Source organism: Nyctibius grandis, chromosome 2 (genome assembly GCF_013368605.1).
Source record: "Nyctibius grandis isolate bNycGra1 chromosome 2, bNycGra1.pri, whole genome shotgun sequence".
NCBI lineage: Eukaryota > Metazoa > Chordata > Aves > Nyctibiiformes > Nyctibiidae > Nyctibius > Nyctibius grandis.
Window position 1 is genome coordinate 52674234 of NC_090659.1, and position 18715 is coordinate 52692948.

Below are 18715 nucleotides of genomic sequence, written 5' to 3' on the forward strand. Positions count from 1 at the left end.
TTAGAAGCAGAAACAGTTCAATGAAGGGCAAGCGTGGATTGGCTTACATTCCTGGTATCACTAAAAAGAGTGGAGTTTTCTAGCTGGCAAAAACAGAGGTGGAACAAAAGACAAGTCTATAAAAAAATGAATGAAATGGAGAAAATGAATAGGAAATGGCTGTTGTCCACAACACAAGGACCAGCAGGGGGTTCTTGCAAACTAGCAGATACTGGTTCAAAGCTAACAAACAAAGGTGGTCTTCACGTAAGCACCAGCTAGTTTATCTTCAGAACTCCCTGCCAGAGGATGGTGTAAGACCCAGAAGCATGTATGAATCCATGAAGTAAACTGGCAACCTAATGGAAGGAAAAAATCACTGGAGTATGAAATGTGGTGACACCAAACGCTGCCAAAGAACTCGCTGAGCTGCAGAGAGCTGGGAGGACGCCCCAGGGAAGTGTCACTGGATGGTTAAAGTATCCCTGTGCTCTTCCCTCAGCATTCACCACTGGCTACATCTGGAGACAGGACGCTGGGCTACACGGGCAATGGGTTTGACCTACAAAGGCTGCTCTTACGCATAGAAAGGCAGAGTTAAATAAGCCATGTAATGCAAACCAGGTTGTTGATAAGAAAACTTTGTGGAAATCCGCTTTTCAAAACTTACTGCATCTCTAGACCTGATCCTACTACTGTGTGCAGACACTCAGATGGACCCAGCATCGAGCCCATTTGAAATAATTTGCCTTATTATTATTGTAGGTTCCTCTACAGAGAAAAACACTTGCCTGGTCTGGGCCTGAGTTTCCTTTCTTTGTAACTACACTTCAAGTGAAAATGAAGTACATCATTAAATTCTTATGGTAATTTATCCTGACACTTTCTGCTCAACAGGTTTGCTTTGTTTTAAAAGTATGTTTCTGTGATACTTATAGCTATGTATATGTAATTTTGTGGTTAAAGTAGAAGAGACAGGAAAACCTGGGTTCCCACAGGAAACGTAACTTGACCTCTCACAAGCAGGTAACATTTTTGCCATATCAGTGTGATACAGAACTTCAATGAGAAACAAATCCTGCCAAGGTTTACACCTGTGTGCAACTGCCTGATGTGCCTAGCTCGAAAGAGGTTAATGAGATTTTTCCACGTGATTCAGGTTCTGCTGGAGGATGCTTCTGGGCGGGAATGGGGCCTGAGACAGTTCTGGCTGTCACTAAATTATGTGTTAAAATGCCACCTCATGAGTTCATTGGATCTGGTTCTGGAAGCCAGTGTTTGTCTCTGCAGAGGTCTCTGATGGGGCAGGAACATTTTTCCTGGGAAATGGGGGGTGGGGGGAAAAAGAAGATGAGAGATTTTGCTGCTCATCTTACTTGAGATGGGAGGGGAAAATACCACCACCGCCCACCCCACAGTCAGCGGGGTATCTCCAACCACCCTTGTGCACCTTTTCTATTATTCCTTCCAACAAGTGCCTTGTGATACCGGTCGCGACCACCCAACACGGACCGTGCCTTTGCCCCAAAGGTGAGGTGCGGGCAGGGGGGCGGCTGGCAGCGCCGCGCACACGGCCCCCCCTTGCCCACGCCGCGGGGCAGAGGCAGGGTGGGCGGCCCGCAGCAGTCACCCGGGCGGCGCGGCAGAGCCCCACGGCCCTGCCGCTGACACGCGTGGGCCTCCCCGCCGGCCGCGCCCCGGCGTTGATCGCGGAGAAGCGGGGGCCGCCCTCGCTCGCCCCCGCCCCGTCGGGGCTATTGTTGGGCGGCGGGCAGCGGCGGCGGGGCGGGCAGGGCTGCCGGGGCCGGTCCCCTCCCCGTCCTCCTTCGCTCTTTCTCTCCCCGCGAGTTTACCCAGCAGTGCTTTGGTGCGGGCGCGTTTCCGCCGGTTTTTCCTGTTGGAGAAGGGAAGGGGGAGCTGTTTTCTCTCTCCCCGCTCACAGTGTATTTTGTATCCCTTTTCTCCTCCTCCTTCTCCTCCTCCGCCTCCTCCTCCTCCCCGGCTATCTTTGTCTGGCTCGCAGCACCCCGCTCCAGCCCCGCGCCCGTGCCCCGCCGCCGCCGGGACGCGCAGCCCCTGCCCGCCGGTGCCCGGCGCCGTTTCATGCGAGGGCAGCGCCGCGGGGAGGGCTCGGAGGCGGCGGGGGCTCCGCCGCGGCGCTGGGCGTGAGCCCCCTATGCGAGAGCGGGGCCGCGGCTGCCGCTGCCGGCTCCCGGCGTGAGCGCCGCCCCGCCGCCGGCCGGGCCGGGCCGAGCCGTGCCGTGCCGTGCCGTGCCATGCCCGGGCGCGGGGCGCACCGCGAGGCTGCCAGAGGCTGCCGGCCCCGGCGCCGCTCCTGCAGCCGCCGCCGCGACATGGTGTGAGGCCGCTGCCGCCGGGGACGCGCGGGCACGCACCGACCCACCCACCCACCGACCGGCCGGCCGGCCAGGGCACCGCCGCCCGCCTCCGGGGGATCCAGCCCCGCACCGCGGGGGGACAGACGGACCGCAGCACCCCCTCTCCTTCCTCCCTCCCTCCTTCCCTTCCTTCACCTCCCTCTCCCCCCTCCTCCTCCCACCATCCATCTATCTAGCCCTCATCCCCCCCGCCAACCCCTCCCAATGCTGAAGAGTTTCAACCCGGCGGGGCTGGAGTGAAGAAGCGAAGGGCGGAAGGGAGGAGAGGAGCTCCGCGCAATTCACAGCTGCTTCGGGGAGGGGGGGAGCGGCGTCGCTATTATTTAACAGAGAAGAAAAAAAAAGGGGGGGAGGGAAAAAAAAAAAGGAAGGGACGGGAAAATGGCGAACGATTCTCCTGCAAAAAGTCTGGTGGATATCGACCTTTCCTCCCTGCGGGTGAGTGCCGGCGCGGCGGGGCGGGGGCCGACGCGCCCCTGTCGGGGCTGCCGGGCCAGCGGGGATGGGAGCGGCCCGGCCGGGGCTGGTGCCGAGGCCGGTGCCGGGGCGCGGGGGGCTGGCGGGCGCGTAGGGGGAGCCCCGCGGGGGCGGGCGGGGGGAGCGCGGCCCTGGGCTGCTTTTCCTTTGTTTGCATGTATTGGCATGTGCGTGGAAAACCAGGGCGCAACAGCTGCACGCCGCCAGCAGCCGGGCTGGCTCCGGCACGGGCGCGCAGGGCTCTGCCAGCAGCCATCGCCTGACAAAAATGTAACCCCGCTTCTCTTCTTCCCCCCGCCCCCCTCTGCCCCTTTTCCCCCTCATAGGACCCCGCTGGGATTTTTGAGCTGGTGGAAGTGGTTGGCAATGGCACGTACGGGCAAGTCTACAAGGTTTGTGGCAGAATTTCTTCTCCTTTTATTACTGTTGTTTTTCTAGAGGGTACCCGGTGTCTCTGCTCGGCTGAGCACACGGCTGACGGCGAGCCACCCGCTGTGGCAAGCGAAACAGTTAGGGATGATAAAAATGTTGTCCTTGTCATTGTTGCTGCCCGTGACAAGTTTGTCGGCCTCTTGGCTTTTGCTTTTCCAGAGGGGCACAGATGACTCTTCCCAAGTACCCACCCTGAAATGATGAAATAGTCCTTTATTGTCCCTATCCCCTTCCCCCAGCTCCGAGAAATGACCAAACCGACTGCACACTGTCTGTGTGTGTCCGTACTACACAAAGAGGTCCGTGGGTTTATTCAAAATTGCTGCTGGAAGTCTTCATGGAAGTTGCCACTGCTGCTGCGGTGACTTTAGACAAAAGCATTGGCCTTCATTAAAATTGTCACCCGGTTTCCTTGTTGGAAAACCTTCCAAGTGCTGAAGCTGTCGAGTCGGGGGCGAATGGTGCTGCATCTGATCCTGCTGTGCTGTGCAATGATGGGGAGAGCAGAGTGACAACGATAAGCGATCGAAGCAGGGAAACTTATTTAGTGAAAAACAGAATTCCCAGAATAACCTGTTTGACAAGTGTATGACTTTAAAAAATAGAAATCGGAGAGTGCCCATGTGGGTGTGAAACTAGCCTACTTTTTTTTTTTTTTCCCTCCAGTGTGCAGTCAGTGGAACAAACAAATCTCGAGATTGCATGACTTTGCAGTGAGTGCTAGCTACCAGAATGACTAATTATTCACACAGTCTGAAGATGGAAGGCTCTAGCCTTAAATTGTATAGAAAGGCACATTTGCAGAGAGAAGCAGAGATAACTGAAAGTAACAGAGTATGCCCAGCTGCTTGGGTTTGGGTTTTTTTTTTTTTTGCTTATAAACAAGGCAGTATAATTGCTGAGTTTCCCTGATGGCCAGATACTGCTGCTTGCAGCTCCAGTAACTAAATAAAGGGCTTTGGTGCCTCTTCTGCAAATGAAACACATGTCAGTTTGTTTTGAGGGCGTGAACCTCAGCCTTGTGAGGGAGAAGTCATCTGTGCAGTGTGCGAGTTACGTTTTAAGACTAGAAGTGGACTAACAGGGCTGCTGCTGTTGGCAGAAAGCTGGGAAAAAGGATGTGGCTCAAAAGGCCAGAGGAGAGGGGTGAGGTGGGTGAGAAGCTGCACTTTGACACCACCGTGACCATTTAATTTTTTTTCTGACAAATTAAATGACACCATTTAAATTTTTTCTGTAGTCCTGCTCCCAGAGCTTGCATCACCTGAACCCTCCTTAGAGAAAAAAAAGTAGGGCGTGAATGTGTGACATGAAACTCTCCTGTTAATTATTGCAATTTGGTGCATTGTTTCTTACTTGTTAATGCTTTGACTTAACGAGTTAAGTCCCCGGTGGTTTAACTGTCTTGACAATAGAAATATTTAATTTCCTTTTCCTTCAGTATGCTAGAAGGCTCGTGGAGTAGTTAACATTAGTAAAGAAACTCAGTGTGTGCATATATAGACTTGGAAAAGTGAATGAGCACCTGAGGTCTAAGGGCATCTGTGTCACTCGGATAATGGGGGGAGCAGCAGGCGGGTTCTGTCAGGGCACTAGTTTCGGTGTGTGTCTGATGAGATTTCCCTGCCCTTCCTCGCTGTTTAGGCAACGGTGGCAATGTTTGCTCTTGCCTGGTAACTGAGGGCATGGTGGTTTGGGTGCTAGAAATAAAGGAAATAGGTAACTACTGCTTGCTATAGAGCCTCTCAGAGAGTAGTGGATTGACAGGTGCCTAAGTTTGGATTTGCGGTGTTGCTTCTTAGGCATTTGTGAGAATTTGTGTACATGGTCTTAAAATGTGGACATTTAACAGGGTTGTACGTATACAAAAAATACCGAAACAAAAAACTTCCTTGCTGTGATTAAACCTCATCTTTCTTCTTAAAAGAATGCAGTTATGAAAAAAAAAAAAAAGCAGTGTGATAGCAGTGCAATAGTATTTGACTTTTCTCAGACGCTGTTTTGTTAGGAAAAATGCTCCGGGGACACCCAGAGATGAAACTATGTGTGTGTGTTTTGAGGGCTTTCAGAGGAACTGCATAACCGAGGGAAAAACGTGGTTGTGCTGTGTTTGCTTGTTGCCTTCCTCTTTCCTGCTGCCCAGCAACCGCTCCTTGAAATCCCTCTCCCCAAATGGTTTTATTTCCCTTTTAACCGGTCTGTCATCCCAAGGGACTGGCGGCAGGTGGGTTGTCTTTGAGGAGCCCTGTCCACCCCCCCCGAGATCTCTGGGGCAGCGCTAGTTTGATGTACTTCCATCCACATTTGTGTATCGGCATCAGCGATGATGTCAGCCGGGCGCGGGGAGCGGGATTGGCTGGCTACCTGCCGCTGCGGGAGGACGAGGGAGCGGGAGAGGGCATGACGTTATCTCTTTGTCTAGCTCATACGCCCCGGCGATGATACCGAAGGTCGTTTGCTTTGCTGGGGAGTCTCCGGTGGTGGGAAGGAGAGTGTGTCGACCTGTTGAAAAGCAAAAAATAGTCCTGATTTTCTCCTCTTTGCCTTTGAGCTTGCTGGAAATAGCTCAGATCTACCTAGCTACCAGTTTTTCTATAGCTAGTTCTACCTTAGCTATTTATTTAGCTATATATAGGGGCACAGATGTATATAGGTGTATATATGCACATGAAATATGAGGGCAGCGCTTGGTTGTTTGGCACCTAAATGCAAGTGGAGTTACTCCCTGTCACAGAGCAGGGTGGATCCTCCTGGGATTTTATGCAATTAAATGGGTTGGCTTGTGTGGTGTGTACTGTGGGCTTGAGACCTCTGCAACAAGGTATTCAAAATACAAAGTTTTCAGGTGCTCTGTGTAAAGTCTGTAGAGTTTACGTTATTTTCGTTGTCATAACCTCGCTTACACCTTTATGCTGTAAAGGAGCCTTGCATTTCAAGAAGAGCTTGTTTCACAAGGGTGAATCGGGGTTAAAAATGAGGCTGAGGTTCCCCGGTTTTGGGTGCCTAAAAGAAATGGAATGTTTTTGGGATGTCTTTGCCCAGCTCAGGGGAAGGGGCAGCAGCGGGGGTGGCTCATTCATCCTGGTGCAAAGCAGAGCTCCTCTGCTCATCGTCTGAAATCCCAGCAAATGGAAGGCTGGCCTGGAAGTTGTTTGCCCTTTCATAGTTAGTTCAAAATCTGAGAATGATGGCACAGAAGGAAGAGGGGAGCTTCTTCAAGCTGCATGGCTTGCAAAGGGTTAAACGTTGCAGAGTAGGGCGAGCAGGGTTTCCTCGGAGCTGATGCAGAAATGAGTGGCTGCAGAATCCCCCCCCCAGTCTGTACTTCAACACTTTTAAGGCGCCCCACGCCTCTGCTGAAGTTTAGAGAGAGACATTTCCCTTCAACAGGTTGGTATCAGCTGATGGGAGGCGAGAGGCATGTGCGGGCTTGTCCGGAGCAGCGCCCTGCCCACATCCGTACCTGGGGCTCAGCACCCCTAAGCCCTCCTCTAAGCAACAGAGTAGCCATGTACCACCTTTAACTAGTGAGGTGCAAGCAAAGGATGATGTGAATGGCACGGAATTCAGCAGAAAAATGGTGTTAAGCCTGTAATTGTCCTTTTTTTGTGCATGCTGCTGTCTTGTGGGATGGCTGTGCCTCCAGTCTCCTTTCCTCCTGAAGTCAGTCCCACTTTATCAGAGCACTTCAGTATAACTGGAACTTATAACCAGCTTACCAAACGATTAGCTGCTTTAAGGACTTTTTTTTTTTTTATCTTTTGCAAATAGTGGAGAAGCATTTTTAGCATTGTTGCGGTTAGATTTTAGTTTTTTCACATCCAGTAGTAAGCTTAATTTGAAGTTTGGCTTGCACAAAATGAAAACACTCCCAAAATTTGCCTCGAGATAAGATTGGAACTGACAGTTTGCTTCCCTTTTTTTTTTTCCTAAATGTGAAAATGACCTGTGAACTAAAGGCATTGGTTAATATTTGCACATTTTAAAATCTCTACCATCTGATCTTCACAGAGGCATAAGGCTGACTAATTTTGCTATTGAGACTGAACTGTGTTAACTTGATCCGTCACTTTCTCTTTGTTTTTTTTTTTTGTGTGTGTGTATGTGTTTTTAAAGACAGCTAACACTTTAAAATAGCTGTTGTGAGCGCGCTGTTACGTCTCACAGATAGACATCGTAATTCTCTTGTAGCAGCAATGACTGGGGGGAAGGAAGTTCTTGTGTGAATTCCGAGAGCACACCAGAAAGATGAGAATTAGGGATGATACCCCTAATTGCCCTCAACGCAGGCTGGTGTGGCTTTCTAAGAGCCTTGTAATAGTTAATTCATAGTGAAGGCTTCTTTTGTTGATTTATGTTGCAGCCTTCCAAAACTGCATGTAAATGATGTGTATTGTCTAACTGGTGGCTCATAAAAGGAAATGATGTAAGATGTGATCGTTTAAATGCTGATTTGAAAATAAATTAAAACTTGGGTAAATGTTTTCCCACGCTAAGGATACTCTATTTTTGTCTTAATGGACTTTCTGTCTTACAAGGTGACTCTGTTGGCGGGTAGGAAGAGAAGAGAAGACAGTGCTTGGCTTTCTCTGCCAACTCAGCTGAATTTCCCCCCCCCCCTCTCCCCTTTCTTTCTCTCACTGCTAAAGAGACATCATTGTGGATTCAAATGATTTTGTTAAACATGAATACAATTCCAGTCTTATCGCTATAAAGACAAGCTGTACTGGGGCTCAGTGAGGTCACTGGCTTTCAGGAACTGGTCCAGACCAGCTCTCTTAAGTATGAACTGCTCTTCTTCCCTTCCTCCTCTGATTTTTTGTGGATTGTGTTGCAAACGGAGAGTTTGCTGTTGGAGAACTCAGGAAAGACCAGGCAGCGGCTGGAATATTGGCATTTCTCTGGGTCCTGCGGCTAGATGTAGCCCTTAGCATTTGCCCCCCCCCCCGCCATCCTACCCCAAATTGGCTGAACTTTTGACCAGTTCTCCATCACCCAAATCCTTGTTAATTAAATATACAAAAGCTAGGCAGGTGGCCAGTGGGGATTACTGATATTTATTTTTATTAAAAAAAAAAAAAGAGAAAAGAAAGCAACCTGCCAATTGTGGGTAACCACATGTCCCTCTCATTCTTCCTCCCCCAGTCCATCTGTCTGTTTGTCAAAACGTCTTTTTTTTATATCTTGTCTTAAACCAAACTGCAGGCTCCTGGGGCAGGGACTCCTTCTTCCTACAGAGGGCCCAGCACTCTGGGACCTGGGTGTGTGCAGGTCTTTGAGGTGATGGATGTAACAAAATACAGCCCAGAGTCTTACGCTGACTCCTTGGAAATTTTTTCAGCTTTCTGTAGGAAGAGTTTTCAACTGATGTGGATAAAATGTCAGTTGAAATAGTCTTGTACTCTCTCCTTGCTTTTTGTGTGTGCGTGTGCTCTCTCCCTGTTGGCGATGGTAGAGGGGGCATTTCCCCAGACTTGCGAAGGTCGATGGTTTTTCACCATGAAGGTCTCTGCACCTTGCTCCAGGCATGGGGAAGGTGAGCTTTATTCGTAAGGCACGGGAGAGGGATTTTTGTTAGTTTGGGGATATTAAAGAAAGAAGAAGTGAAAAATAGGAACATACACCTTCCCTTTCATTGCTTTGTTTTTGCTCTCTACTGGTAATGGAAATTTTGGTAACATTTTATCAGCTTCTAGGCACCAGAGCCTCGGCAGAGGTGCTTTTTTTGGCCTCTGTGATGATGGCAGGTCTGCGCCTCCCACCCTAAGGGATGATGTAGAGGAATGTCTCCAAAGGGAATCCAGCATTACAAGACGTGTTCACCCTTTGCATTTCCCTGCCTTCAGCATATACATTTTTTAGTATAAATTTTTGGACTAGAAAGCTAGCTGACTTTTCTCATGTGGTCTAGTGTGTGTTTGTGTATACACATTATGTTCTAGTCATCTTCTTTTCAAGTGGTGCTTTCTGTTGCAAGCGTGATTTCAGCCGGGTAGGTTGTGTACCTACCTTCTCAAGATCTGTTTTCCTTGGAGGAAAGTGGTATTTTTGTTTTTCCCACGTTACATTTCTGACTGTACACTCTGGCTTCACCAGAAGTGTTTCTCCCTGCCTTTGGATGACGTTGATGTTTAAGCTCAATAGCATTGACTTGCACAATGTGAGCTTGACTTGTAGTCAAAAGTTACAGTAAGATCCTTATCTGCAACGTTATTTTAGGTCCCAGTCCAACTCCCACTGGAGCTGGTGGAAAGAATTCAACTCGCTTGAACGAGAGGTGGATTTGGGAGGGGATCGCATAGCTTTGCACGAGAGTTTTCTTATCAAATAGCTTTGCACGAGAGTTTTCTTATCAAATACCTTATGTTTGTAGCATTATGGGTCCCTGATTGTTTCTTAGGTCAGCGCAGGCTCAAAAAAAGATACTGTTGGCTCTAAAAGCAGGCAACTACTGGAAGGAAGAGGAAAAACCCTACAACTGTGCGTACTTTTTGGGAACCTTGAGGTAGCTGTGAATATAGGAGGCTTGGAGATTTTGACTTTGCATCTCAGTATTACTTCCAAAGTGTATTTTCTGCCTTTGATGTGGTGTGAAACACTTGCACGAAGGCACAAAATATGACACTGATTACAAACTGCAGAGCACTGCCAAATGGTCAAAATGCTGCTGTGAAGTTCATGATGCCTCCACTTAACCCTCGTTCCTGGTCCCCTGTCCTGTCCTGAGCAAGGCTTGACGTATCTCCTCCTGGGTGGTTATGTGACTCAGCAGTCCTAACTTCTGTGGTATCTGTTTCAGTGTTAGAAAAAGGACAGAACAGCTTTCTGAAAGAGAAGAGAGGACAGGCTGGGGACATGACAGTCCTGCAGGCAGAGCAGTCCCTTGCTGTGCTGGTCTTTGCCGTCCTGCAGCAGAGCGAAATCTGCAGTTCTAAATGTAATGAATAACTATGATGTGACCTCAGTGGTGTTGGTTTTAATTTGCCGCTCATCGGGAGACCTGTAAAAGCACCACTGAAGAAGGATGAAATCCCAGAGACTGGGGAATGGAGATGCCCACCCTTACAGAGGACTGGCACTTGCAAAGCACATAGGGATGGGATGGATGTATGGATGGAGTGGGCTTCTCTCCACGTTATTTAGAAATTGGTGCAACTAACTCCTATCTCAAGTGCCCTGTGCAACTCGCTGTAGCAGCCATGAAGGGTGTTGACATCTCCCTGGGGTTTTCCCATGCCTTCCTCCTGCTTGATCTTGCATCATACTGACAAGTGAAGGACCAAATCTATGGGAAGATGTGGAGTTGGGAAGAGATAGTGGGACAGCTCAGAGAGAAGCAGCCTAGTGAAGGTGTATTTACAGAGGAAATCAGAGGGTGAAGAAGAAGCTGTCTTAAATGTTGAGAATGAATTAGTGCACGATTTGTAGTTGCAGGAAACAAAAAATAGTGTGGAGTCATGCAAGTGCTTAATATAAGAAAAAGTAAGGGACAGCTTAGTTGTCAGTAGAAATACATTAGCAAATATAATTTATATTAAAAATATATATTATTTATATATTATGAAAGAGATTAGCTTTTACCCATGGTAGTTCACTAGCTTTTCCTAGCTAGCCAGTCTTTGGACTTAGGCACACTAGGGGGACGTTTGTTGACACAGGTTTTTTTGCTGATTTCAGTGCAGCCCAGGCTGATGAGACCCCCCTCAGTCCACCTAGCTGTGTTGTGACTGTGTGCCAGAATAAGTGGTGTCTTTTGGGGGAGATAGTTTAACACTCCTGGCAAAATACTTCTTTCCCACTGAAGCTGCGCCTCCCTGGGTTGCTCTGCTGCTGGAGCTGTCATTATCATTATACAAACAGGACACTGCAACTGCCAACAAGTCCTGATCAGCCTGTCTAGTAATAAAACAGCTAATGTGGTGAAACTCCTAACATGGATGCAGTTATACTGGTATTGTAGTGCTTATCTGGAATGTCTCCGTCACCTCCCTTTGGAGCTGTCCCACGGTGTGTTGATAAGAGCTGCTCTCCGTGCAGGGATCTCAGTGACTCATGGATTTGTACCTGCAGCTGAAGGAGCTGCATGGGCTGTAGGCACATGCTAGCACTGCCCCTGGAGAAGGTCTGCTGTGGGCTGCGTTCAGCAGCCTGGCTGCTGGGGGCTGTTGGTGGTGTGCCATAGCTGCTCGTCTGCTTCCTCCCCTACCCCTGTGTGCCTCGAGTGCCCCAATAACTCCCTGGCTCTGGAGCTTCTGGTGAGGTCCACTTGCATAATGCTCTTCCTACCACCTTGGCTGGGGAAGTCCTAAAAGGTCCTTCTGGGCACCTTGCATTTGCAGCTTTAGAGGTATGGGTGCTGCACTGCTCCTTACCTGCCTCCGAAGGCTTTCCTTCTTCTAGTGTCGCTCTGCACATGGAAGTGCTGGTCCTCGTGTCCATCCATAACACCCGTCTGCCTGGTCTTTGGCTGCTCACTCTGTGTTGTATTATCTCCAAAAGTGGCTTTTCGGTATGCCTGTGAAGTTCCCCTTAGCTTCACTGGACGTTTTAGGGCTCTGAAAATCGGGCTGGTTTTAGGTTTGAATGTTTGGGTTACCATCTTTTTATGTTGTACCAGTCCATGGTATGGACGTTTTGGCTCTGGTTCCTGCACCTGGTAGCTTCACCAGGGACAGAGGTGAAATGGAAGGACATTACTTAGGTAGGTAAAAGAATGGCAGCAGCTTGAAATACTCGATGGCACCAAATCTGAGTTTTATTAACTTCCTGAGGACTAGCAAGGCAATAGTTTGCTCCTGCTGGTTTACCTCAAAGCTGATGCAGTTTGTTTGGGATTTTTGCATTTGGAACTGTTAAAAATTACTTGAAGTCTAACAAATACAACAGTCAATTTCAGTTAAGCTCTGGTAGTTTCAGTTGCTTCTTCCCAGGATTTTGTGAGAGTAGCTGTAGGGGATGACAGTAGGCAAGAGTTCACGATTCTAATTTAAACAGTAAGCTCAAAACAAAATAAACTTGTCTCAAAACCTGGCCCCCACACTTCGAGCTACGTAATCACAGAATCACAAAATGTTAGGGATTGGAAGAGACCTCGAAAGATCATCTAGTCCAATCCCCCTGCCGGAGCAGGATTCCCTAGACCATATCACACAGGAACGCGTCCAGGCGGGTTTTGAATGTCTCCAGAGAAGGAGACTCCACAACCTCTCTGGGCAGCCTGTTCCAGTGTTCGGTCACCCTCACTGTAAAGAAGTTTTTCCTCATATTTATGTGGAACCTCCTGTGTTCCAGCTTGCACCCATTGCCCCTTGTCCTGTCAAGGGATGTCACTGAGAAGAGCCTGGCTCCATCCTCATGACACTTGCCCTTTCCATATTTATAAACATTAATGAGGTCACCCCTCAGTCTCCTCTTCTCTAAGCTAAAGAGACCCAGCTCCCTCAGCCTCTCCTCATAAGGGAGATGTTCCACCCCCTTAATCATCTTCGTGGCTCTGCGCTGGACTCTCTCTAGCAGTTCCCTGTCCTTCTTGAACTGAGGGGCCCAGAACTGGACACAATATTCCAGATGTGGCCTCACCAGGGCAGAGTAGAGGGGGAGGAGAACCTCTCTTGACCTGCTAACCACACCCCTTCTAATACACCCCAGGATGCCATTGGCCTTCTTGGCCACAAGGGCACATTGCTGGCTCATGGTCATCCTGTTGTCCACTAGGACCCCCAGGTCCCTTTCCCCTATGCTGCTCTCCAACAGCTCTGCCCCCAACTTGTACTGGTACATGGGGTTGTTCTTGCCCAGATGCAGGACTCTACACTTGCCCCTGTTATATTTCATTAAATTTCTCCCCGCCCAACTCTCCAGCCTGTCTAGGTCCCTCTGAATGGCTGCGCAGCCTTCCGGTGTGTCAGCCACTCCTCCCAGTTTTGTGTCATCAGCGAACTTGCTGACAGTGCACTCTATTCCCTCATCCAAGTCATTAATGAATATATTGAATAGAACTGGTCCCAGTACCGACCCTTGAGGGACTCCGCTAGACACAGGCCTCCAACTGGACTCTGTCCCATTGACCACCACTCTCTGGCTTCTTTCCTTCAGCCAGTTCACAATCCACCTCACTACCCGATCATCCAGACCACACTTCCTCAGTTTAGCTGCGAGGATGCTGTGGGAGACCGTGTCAAATGCTTTACTGAAATCAAGATAGACCACATCCACAGCTTTACCATCATCTGTCCACTGGGTTATGTCCTCATAAAAGGCTATCAAGTTGGTTAAGCATGACTTCCCGTTGGTGAATCCATGCTGAGTGCCCCTAATGATCCCCCTATCCTTGATGTGCCTAGAGACAGCACCAAGAACAAGTTGTTCCATCACCTTTCCGGGGATGGAGGTGAGGCTGACCGGTCTATAGTTACCCGGGTCCTCCTTCTTGCCCTTTTTGAAGACTGGAGTGACATTTGCTTTCCTCCAGTCCTCAGGCACCTCTCCCATTGCCCACAACTTAGCAAAGATGATGGAGAGTGGCCTAGCAATGATTTCCACCAGCTCCCTCAGCACCCGCGGGTGCATCCCATCAGGGCCCATGGATTTATGGATGTCCAGGTTGCTTCAAACCCAGGAAAGAAAAGCTTAAGGTCCATGGGCCTTAATGTGTTGTAGTAAAGTATACTATGTTGTACTTGGGTTTATGTATCTTAACGTCTGGGACCTCCCAAAGTTATTGCAGTTCATTATTTTTCTTTAAGTTTGTGCTTCACAAGGAAAATTCCATAGAATACCTAAAAGGAAGCACAACTGTACCCATCTTGCAAGGCTGTTGTCAAGAGGGAATACTTGTAGCTCAGTTATAAACCCTTGCAGGTAAGGGTACGTAATGAAAATTGAAATGCTGATGGACCCTTAGCTGTAGTCCACTAGCATGTGCTACTGCAATAATCAAAATAATTCTCAGGGGAACTGATGCAGCAGTGTTTGCATATAATCATGAGGTGTTTGCTGACTGGAAGCCCTAATTGAGTTTCTTTTGTGCTTCTACAAAAAACTGTTAGTGCTGTGTATCTCCAGTTATTTTATGGTGGCCTGATAGGTGAAAAATGCATTTTGTAGTGAGAGCTGCAGGTATGCATGTCTGGTCAGTAATTTACAACTTATTTCTGTGCGGTAGGCTTGGATGGTACTTTTGAAAGGTGCTTAAGTAGGTGGGGTGCCTGCTGTCTTTTCACTGTCTAAATCTGAGCTGTGTGTTCTAGGACTCACAGGAGAGAGAAATAGGACAGGGGAATGGCCTCTGGAGATAACTAACCTAGGATGAGCTAAATTGCTCTTTACCAGAGTCTTTGTCTGTTAAGTATAATGGGAACTTAGGGTGAATGTCTCAGTTGTGTGTCTTCTAGATGTCTAAGGTCGGATAGGTTGACCCAGTCTGTACCATGCATGTAGTAGCTCCTACAGTCCCTCTTCTTTGTGGGATATATAGTAGGAGTGAAGATGCTTTTGTAAGTGGATGTGTGAAAATGAATGGCATGTAAAACCCCTCTTGCCCATCACTGGAAGGGAAGCATCCCTTTTCCCAAAAGACTCATAAATACATGTCCTGTTTTTCCATGCATTTACCAAGAGGTTAATGTTCTTGCCCTTGGTTAGTATCTCCACACTCTTATATGAATGCTGGGAGCTTAAATATAGAGAGGTTTATTTCTGCAGAACTTCTGAGTGATCTGGTTGAGAAGAACTATCAGTGTGAAAAGCAATCAGTGCCTCGTCTTTCCTCTCTGTGCCCTCAGCAGTAAGCGCTGGGGTTTTTTCCTGTTCAGAGAAATTATACTTCTACAGAGAATGCATTTGTTCTAGGTTATTGTTTTTCAGGAGAGAATTGCAGAAATAGTTCAACTCTTTTGATGATGTTGATAAGGATTGTAATTAAGTGCCTGACATTCAAGCTGTTTTTTTCAAAGGTGTGCTTCTCTGCAAGGTATCATTTCCCATCAAACCTGTTTGGGTTTTTGTTGTTTTTTTTTTTAACCCAGCCATGTCATTGTATTGCTTCTCCGTAGCTGTAAGCTCAGCTAGTAGAATTCAGTCTGGTTGTGAATCTTATTTTTAAATTTCAATCTGTTGTAAATCTGAGTAATCTTTTCTCTAATTAACACTTGGGTTTTTTTTGAGGGAATATACTGCATGTTCCTTTGACAGCTACAGTGAACATTCTTAAATGCCACGTGTAGATGTGGTGCTTAGGGACATGGTTTAGTGGTGGACTTGGCAGTGCTAGGGTAACGGTAGGACTTGATGATCTTAAAGGTCCTTTCCAACCAAAATGATTCTGTGATTCTAAAGTGCTTGAAGTTTCATATTCCGCACCATTTGTTAAACTGAACTATCAGTTGTGTGGTAATCTCCTGTATAAACACAAAAGGAAGTGGTGTGCTTCTCTCTGATACTCAGGTTATCCACTGTGCTTTACTTCGTGGTGAGGATGTGGGAGGGAAGTACAGCAGGGAACTGGTGTAATTCACAGCCACCCAGGAAACAGGTGACAGAGGTACAAGCCAAATCTCCGGACACAAAGTTCTGTGCTTTAATCCAGAGAGATCCCTTCTTTGCCTTAGTGATAGCTGGGGTCAGCTTTCAGACTTACCCAAGCCAAAGAGAGGGAAGACTTTGCATGTTGTCCCTCTGGTCTCTAAAGAGCTTCCCAGAGGAAGGCGCTGAATGTTCTTGGGCAACTGGGCAGGTGGATGTTGTAGAGCGAGCCTTGTGGTACCCCTGCTTGTTTGACTTGTGTTTGTGGTGGGATTGTTGTATGCTGTCTTGCAGTTGGTGAGGTTCCTATGTTTAAAGGGGTTTTGCAGAAAGCCCTGTACTGAATTGCTCAGATTTAACTGTGTTGCTCTCTCTAACTGAGGTGGGACAGGTATTAGAATATTTTACCATGACTAAACAGCAGTGTTAATATCTTTAAAATTTGTATATTGACATTTATGAGCAGCTATCACATTACAGTGATAGTTTCAGGAGCCTTCTGCTGCGTATGAGAGTTCTTGGTTGATTTAGAAAGCAAATAAATAAAATTTTAAAGCCACCCTAATACAATCAAGCATGTTAAACCAAAAATGCAAGGTGATGCTATATCCTTAGCTTGTCCTGCAGTCTGCTGTTATTTTGGCAAATTAAGTTAATGATGTACTGTCGCAGGAGAAGGAACAAAAGATGCAGCGCTGAGAACTGGGGGAAGGTCTTGAGTGTAAAGGACCTCCCTGATTTCACGGCAGGCGTTTTGTACACCAGTGCCGAGCCTCGCACCTGACGTGCTCGGCCAGGGGCGTGCTCGGAGGAGTCCCTGTGCTGCAGGGGGCTTTGGCAGAGCTGGCGCGCCTCCGGGCTCCCTTAAATTGTCGCCTTCGCCTGTGTTCCTAGTGTGGTCTTGCGGGGGAAGAAAGAATGTCAGCTTATTAATAGTGACGGTGCAGGCTTTCTCCTCTTCATCTGTTAAAAATCGCTGGAATGCTTTGAATAACAAATTACCAAAAAATCTTTTTTTTTAATCTGAGTGTTGGGAAGCATTTGCTTTGCTCCTTCCTTTCCCCCACGTGAAACGCAATGAAATTCTGTGATCTGACTTGTCCTTAGGGGCTATGGAAAACGCTTTATGCAGCTCCCCCTGTGTGTTTTAAGAGCTCGCCAAGAGTTAAATTCTGGAGTGATGACAAGTGAATATGGAGAAAATGTTGCAAGTCATGTGAAAGAAATGTTACTTGCTAAATAACTTGAGTGTTAAAAGAAGGAATGGGAAAAGCTTTTCCTAGCCTTTGTGGAAGTCTTATATGGCAAGGAATGAAAATCTTTAATATTGACCTAATTTTATTTGTAGTTAAGATCAAAGAGCTCTTGTGAATGAGTTGCTTGTCTTATATGTCACTGGCTTTATGGTTTTCTGAATGTCTTGAGGCAGTAAATCAGTCCTGAGTAATGCTACCTTTCCTTAGGTTTCCTCTGAGGTAATGGGAGAGTGCTCTGGTTGTCTCTTCAGGAATAAAAATATATTAGTTATTGAGCAGACTTATTCCTGGTTAAGTTGCTGAGTTTGGAGGTGCCTCCTCGTGGACTGAGTGTTGTGGCAGCGCTTGCATTGGGTTTTGGGAAAGGAAGAGAGAAGAGGGCAATGAAACTGCAGTTATTGATGCCTCCACTTCGGTTGCGGATCAACTCCTTGCTGTGATGGGGTTTGACTTTGGAGCATCCTCTTCTGCTGCAGCTCTGCACCTCTTAGCTTTTTGTTAACTAAGCCTGTAGTCAGCGTGTGCTATTGTTGTAAGGAAATACGTTTTGTATACATACAGTGTGGTTGCACTGGGCTATATGGGAAAGGGGAAGATTTTATTTTGTGCTCCCCACCAGTAGGATTTCCTATTGCAGAAAGGAGAAGGGAAGGTTAAACAGACAGCTGAAACGCCTTGGATGGTATCTGCTTACTTTATTCCACCAGGGAGAGGGATCTTGCTTGCTTACACAGTACAGAGCTGTGCTGAAAGCACCGAGTCTTGGAGATACCTCAACTTGCTGTATAATCTACTGACCCAGTAGCACCGTAATGCGGGTTTTAATCTTTCTCTGTAACTCAGATAGAAGATGGGAAAAGGGAATGTGAACAGCGTTTCAGATCTGTAAAGATGGCATCAACTTAGTTCACAGAATCAATCAGGTTGGAAGAGTCCTCTGGGATCGAGTCCAACCATTACCCTGACACCACCGTGTCAACTAGACCATGGCACTAGGTGCCATGTCCAGTCTTTTCTTAAATACATCCAGAGATGATGACTCCACCACCTCCCTGGGCAGCCCGTTCCAATGTCTAATGACCCTTTCTGAGAAGAAATGCTTCCTAATGTCCAACCTGAACCTCCCCTGGCGAAGCTTAAGGCTATGTCCTCTTGTCCTAGCGCTAGTTGCCTGGGAGAAGGGGCCGACTCCCACTCCACTACAACCTCCCTTCAGGTAGCTGTAGACTGCAATAAGGTCACCTCTGAGCCTCCTCTTCTCCAGGTTAAATAACCCCAGAGAGTTTGTAGATCCTTGGGAGTATGGAAACAAAGCCTTGGGTATTTAAGTGTTGCATTACTGTTAGTATCCGTTCACCGTGCAGGATCAATACGCTTGGGAGAAGAGGAGATGAAATTCTTTTTGCGGGTGCCATTATCTGAACTCTTGACTGATATGAAATGGCACATGTACATGAAAACCCACTGAAGAGGGAGTGGGTGGTACAGTACCTCTGAGGTGGTAGTTTGGTCTGCTGAGCTTTGGCTGCTAGTGGGTCTGTGTCAGTGGTGGTGGATGGTGCTGACTTGGTAGAGCCTCTTCTCACCTCCTTTGCTTGGAGCCAGTACTTGTCGTGGAGGTGAGAGGTGCCCAATAAACAGGGGATCTCA

The 18715-nt window shown here is 47.7% G+C and overlaps 1 protein-coding gene across 7 annotated transcripts in view; it reads left to right on the plus strand.

Moving 5' to 3' along the window:
* The first annotated feature begins 2278 nt into the window (after positions 1-2278).
* MAP4K4 (mitogen-activated protein kinase kinase kinase kinase 4) overlaps positions 2279-18715 on the plus strand; it is a 173099-nt gene continuing 156662 nt past the window's right edge. For all 7 annotated transcript variants that reach the window (XM_068425227.1, XM_068425229.1, XM_068425231.1 and 4 more), the window contains exons 1-2: positions 2279-2816; positions 3182-3247. In XM_068425227.1, coding sequence (XP_068281328.1) covers positions 2760-2816; positions 3182-3247 — 123 coding nt within the window. In that variant the 5' untranslated portion in view covers positions 2279-2759. The remainder of the gene's footprint in view (positions 2817-3181; positions 3248-18715) is intronic.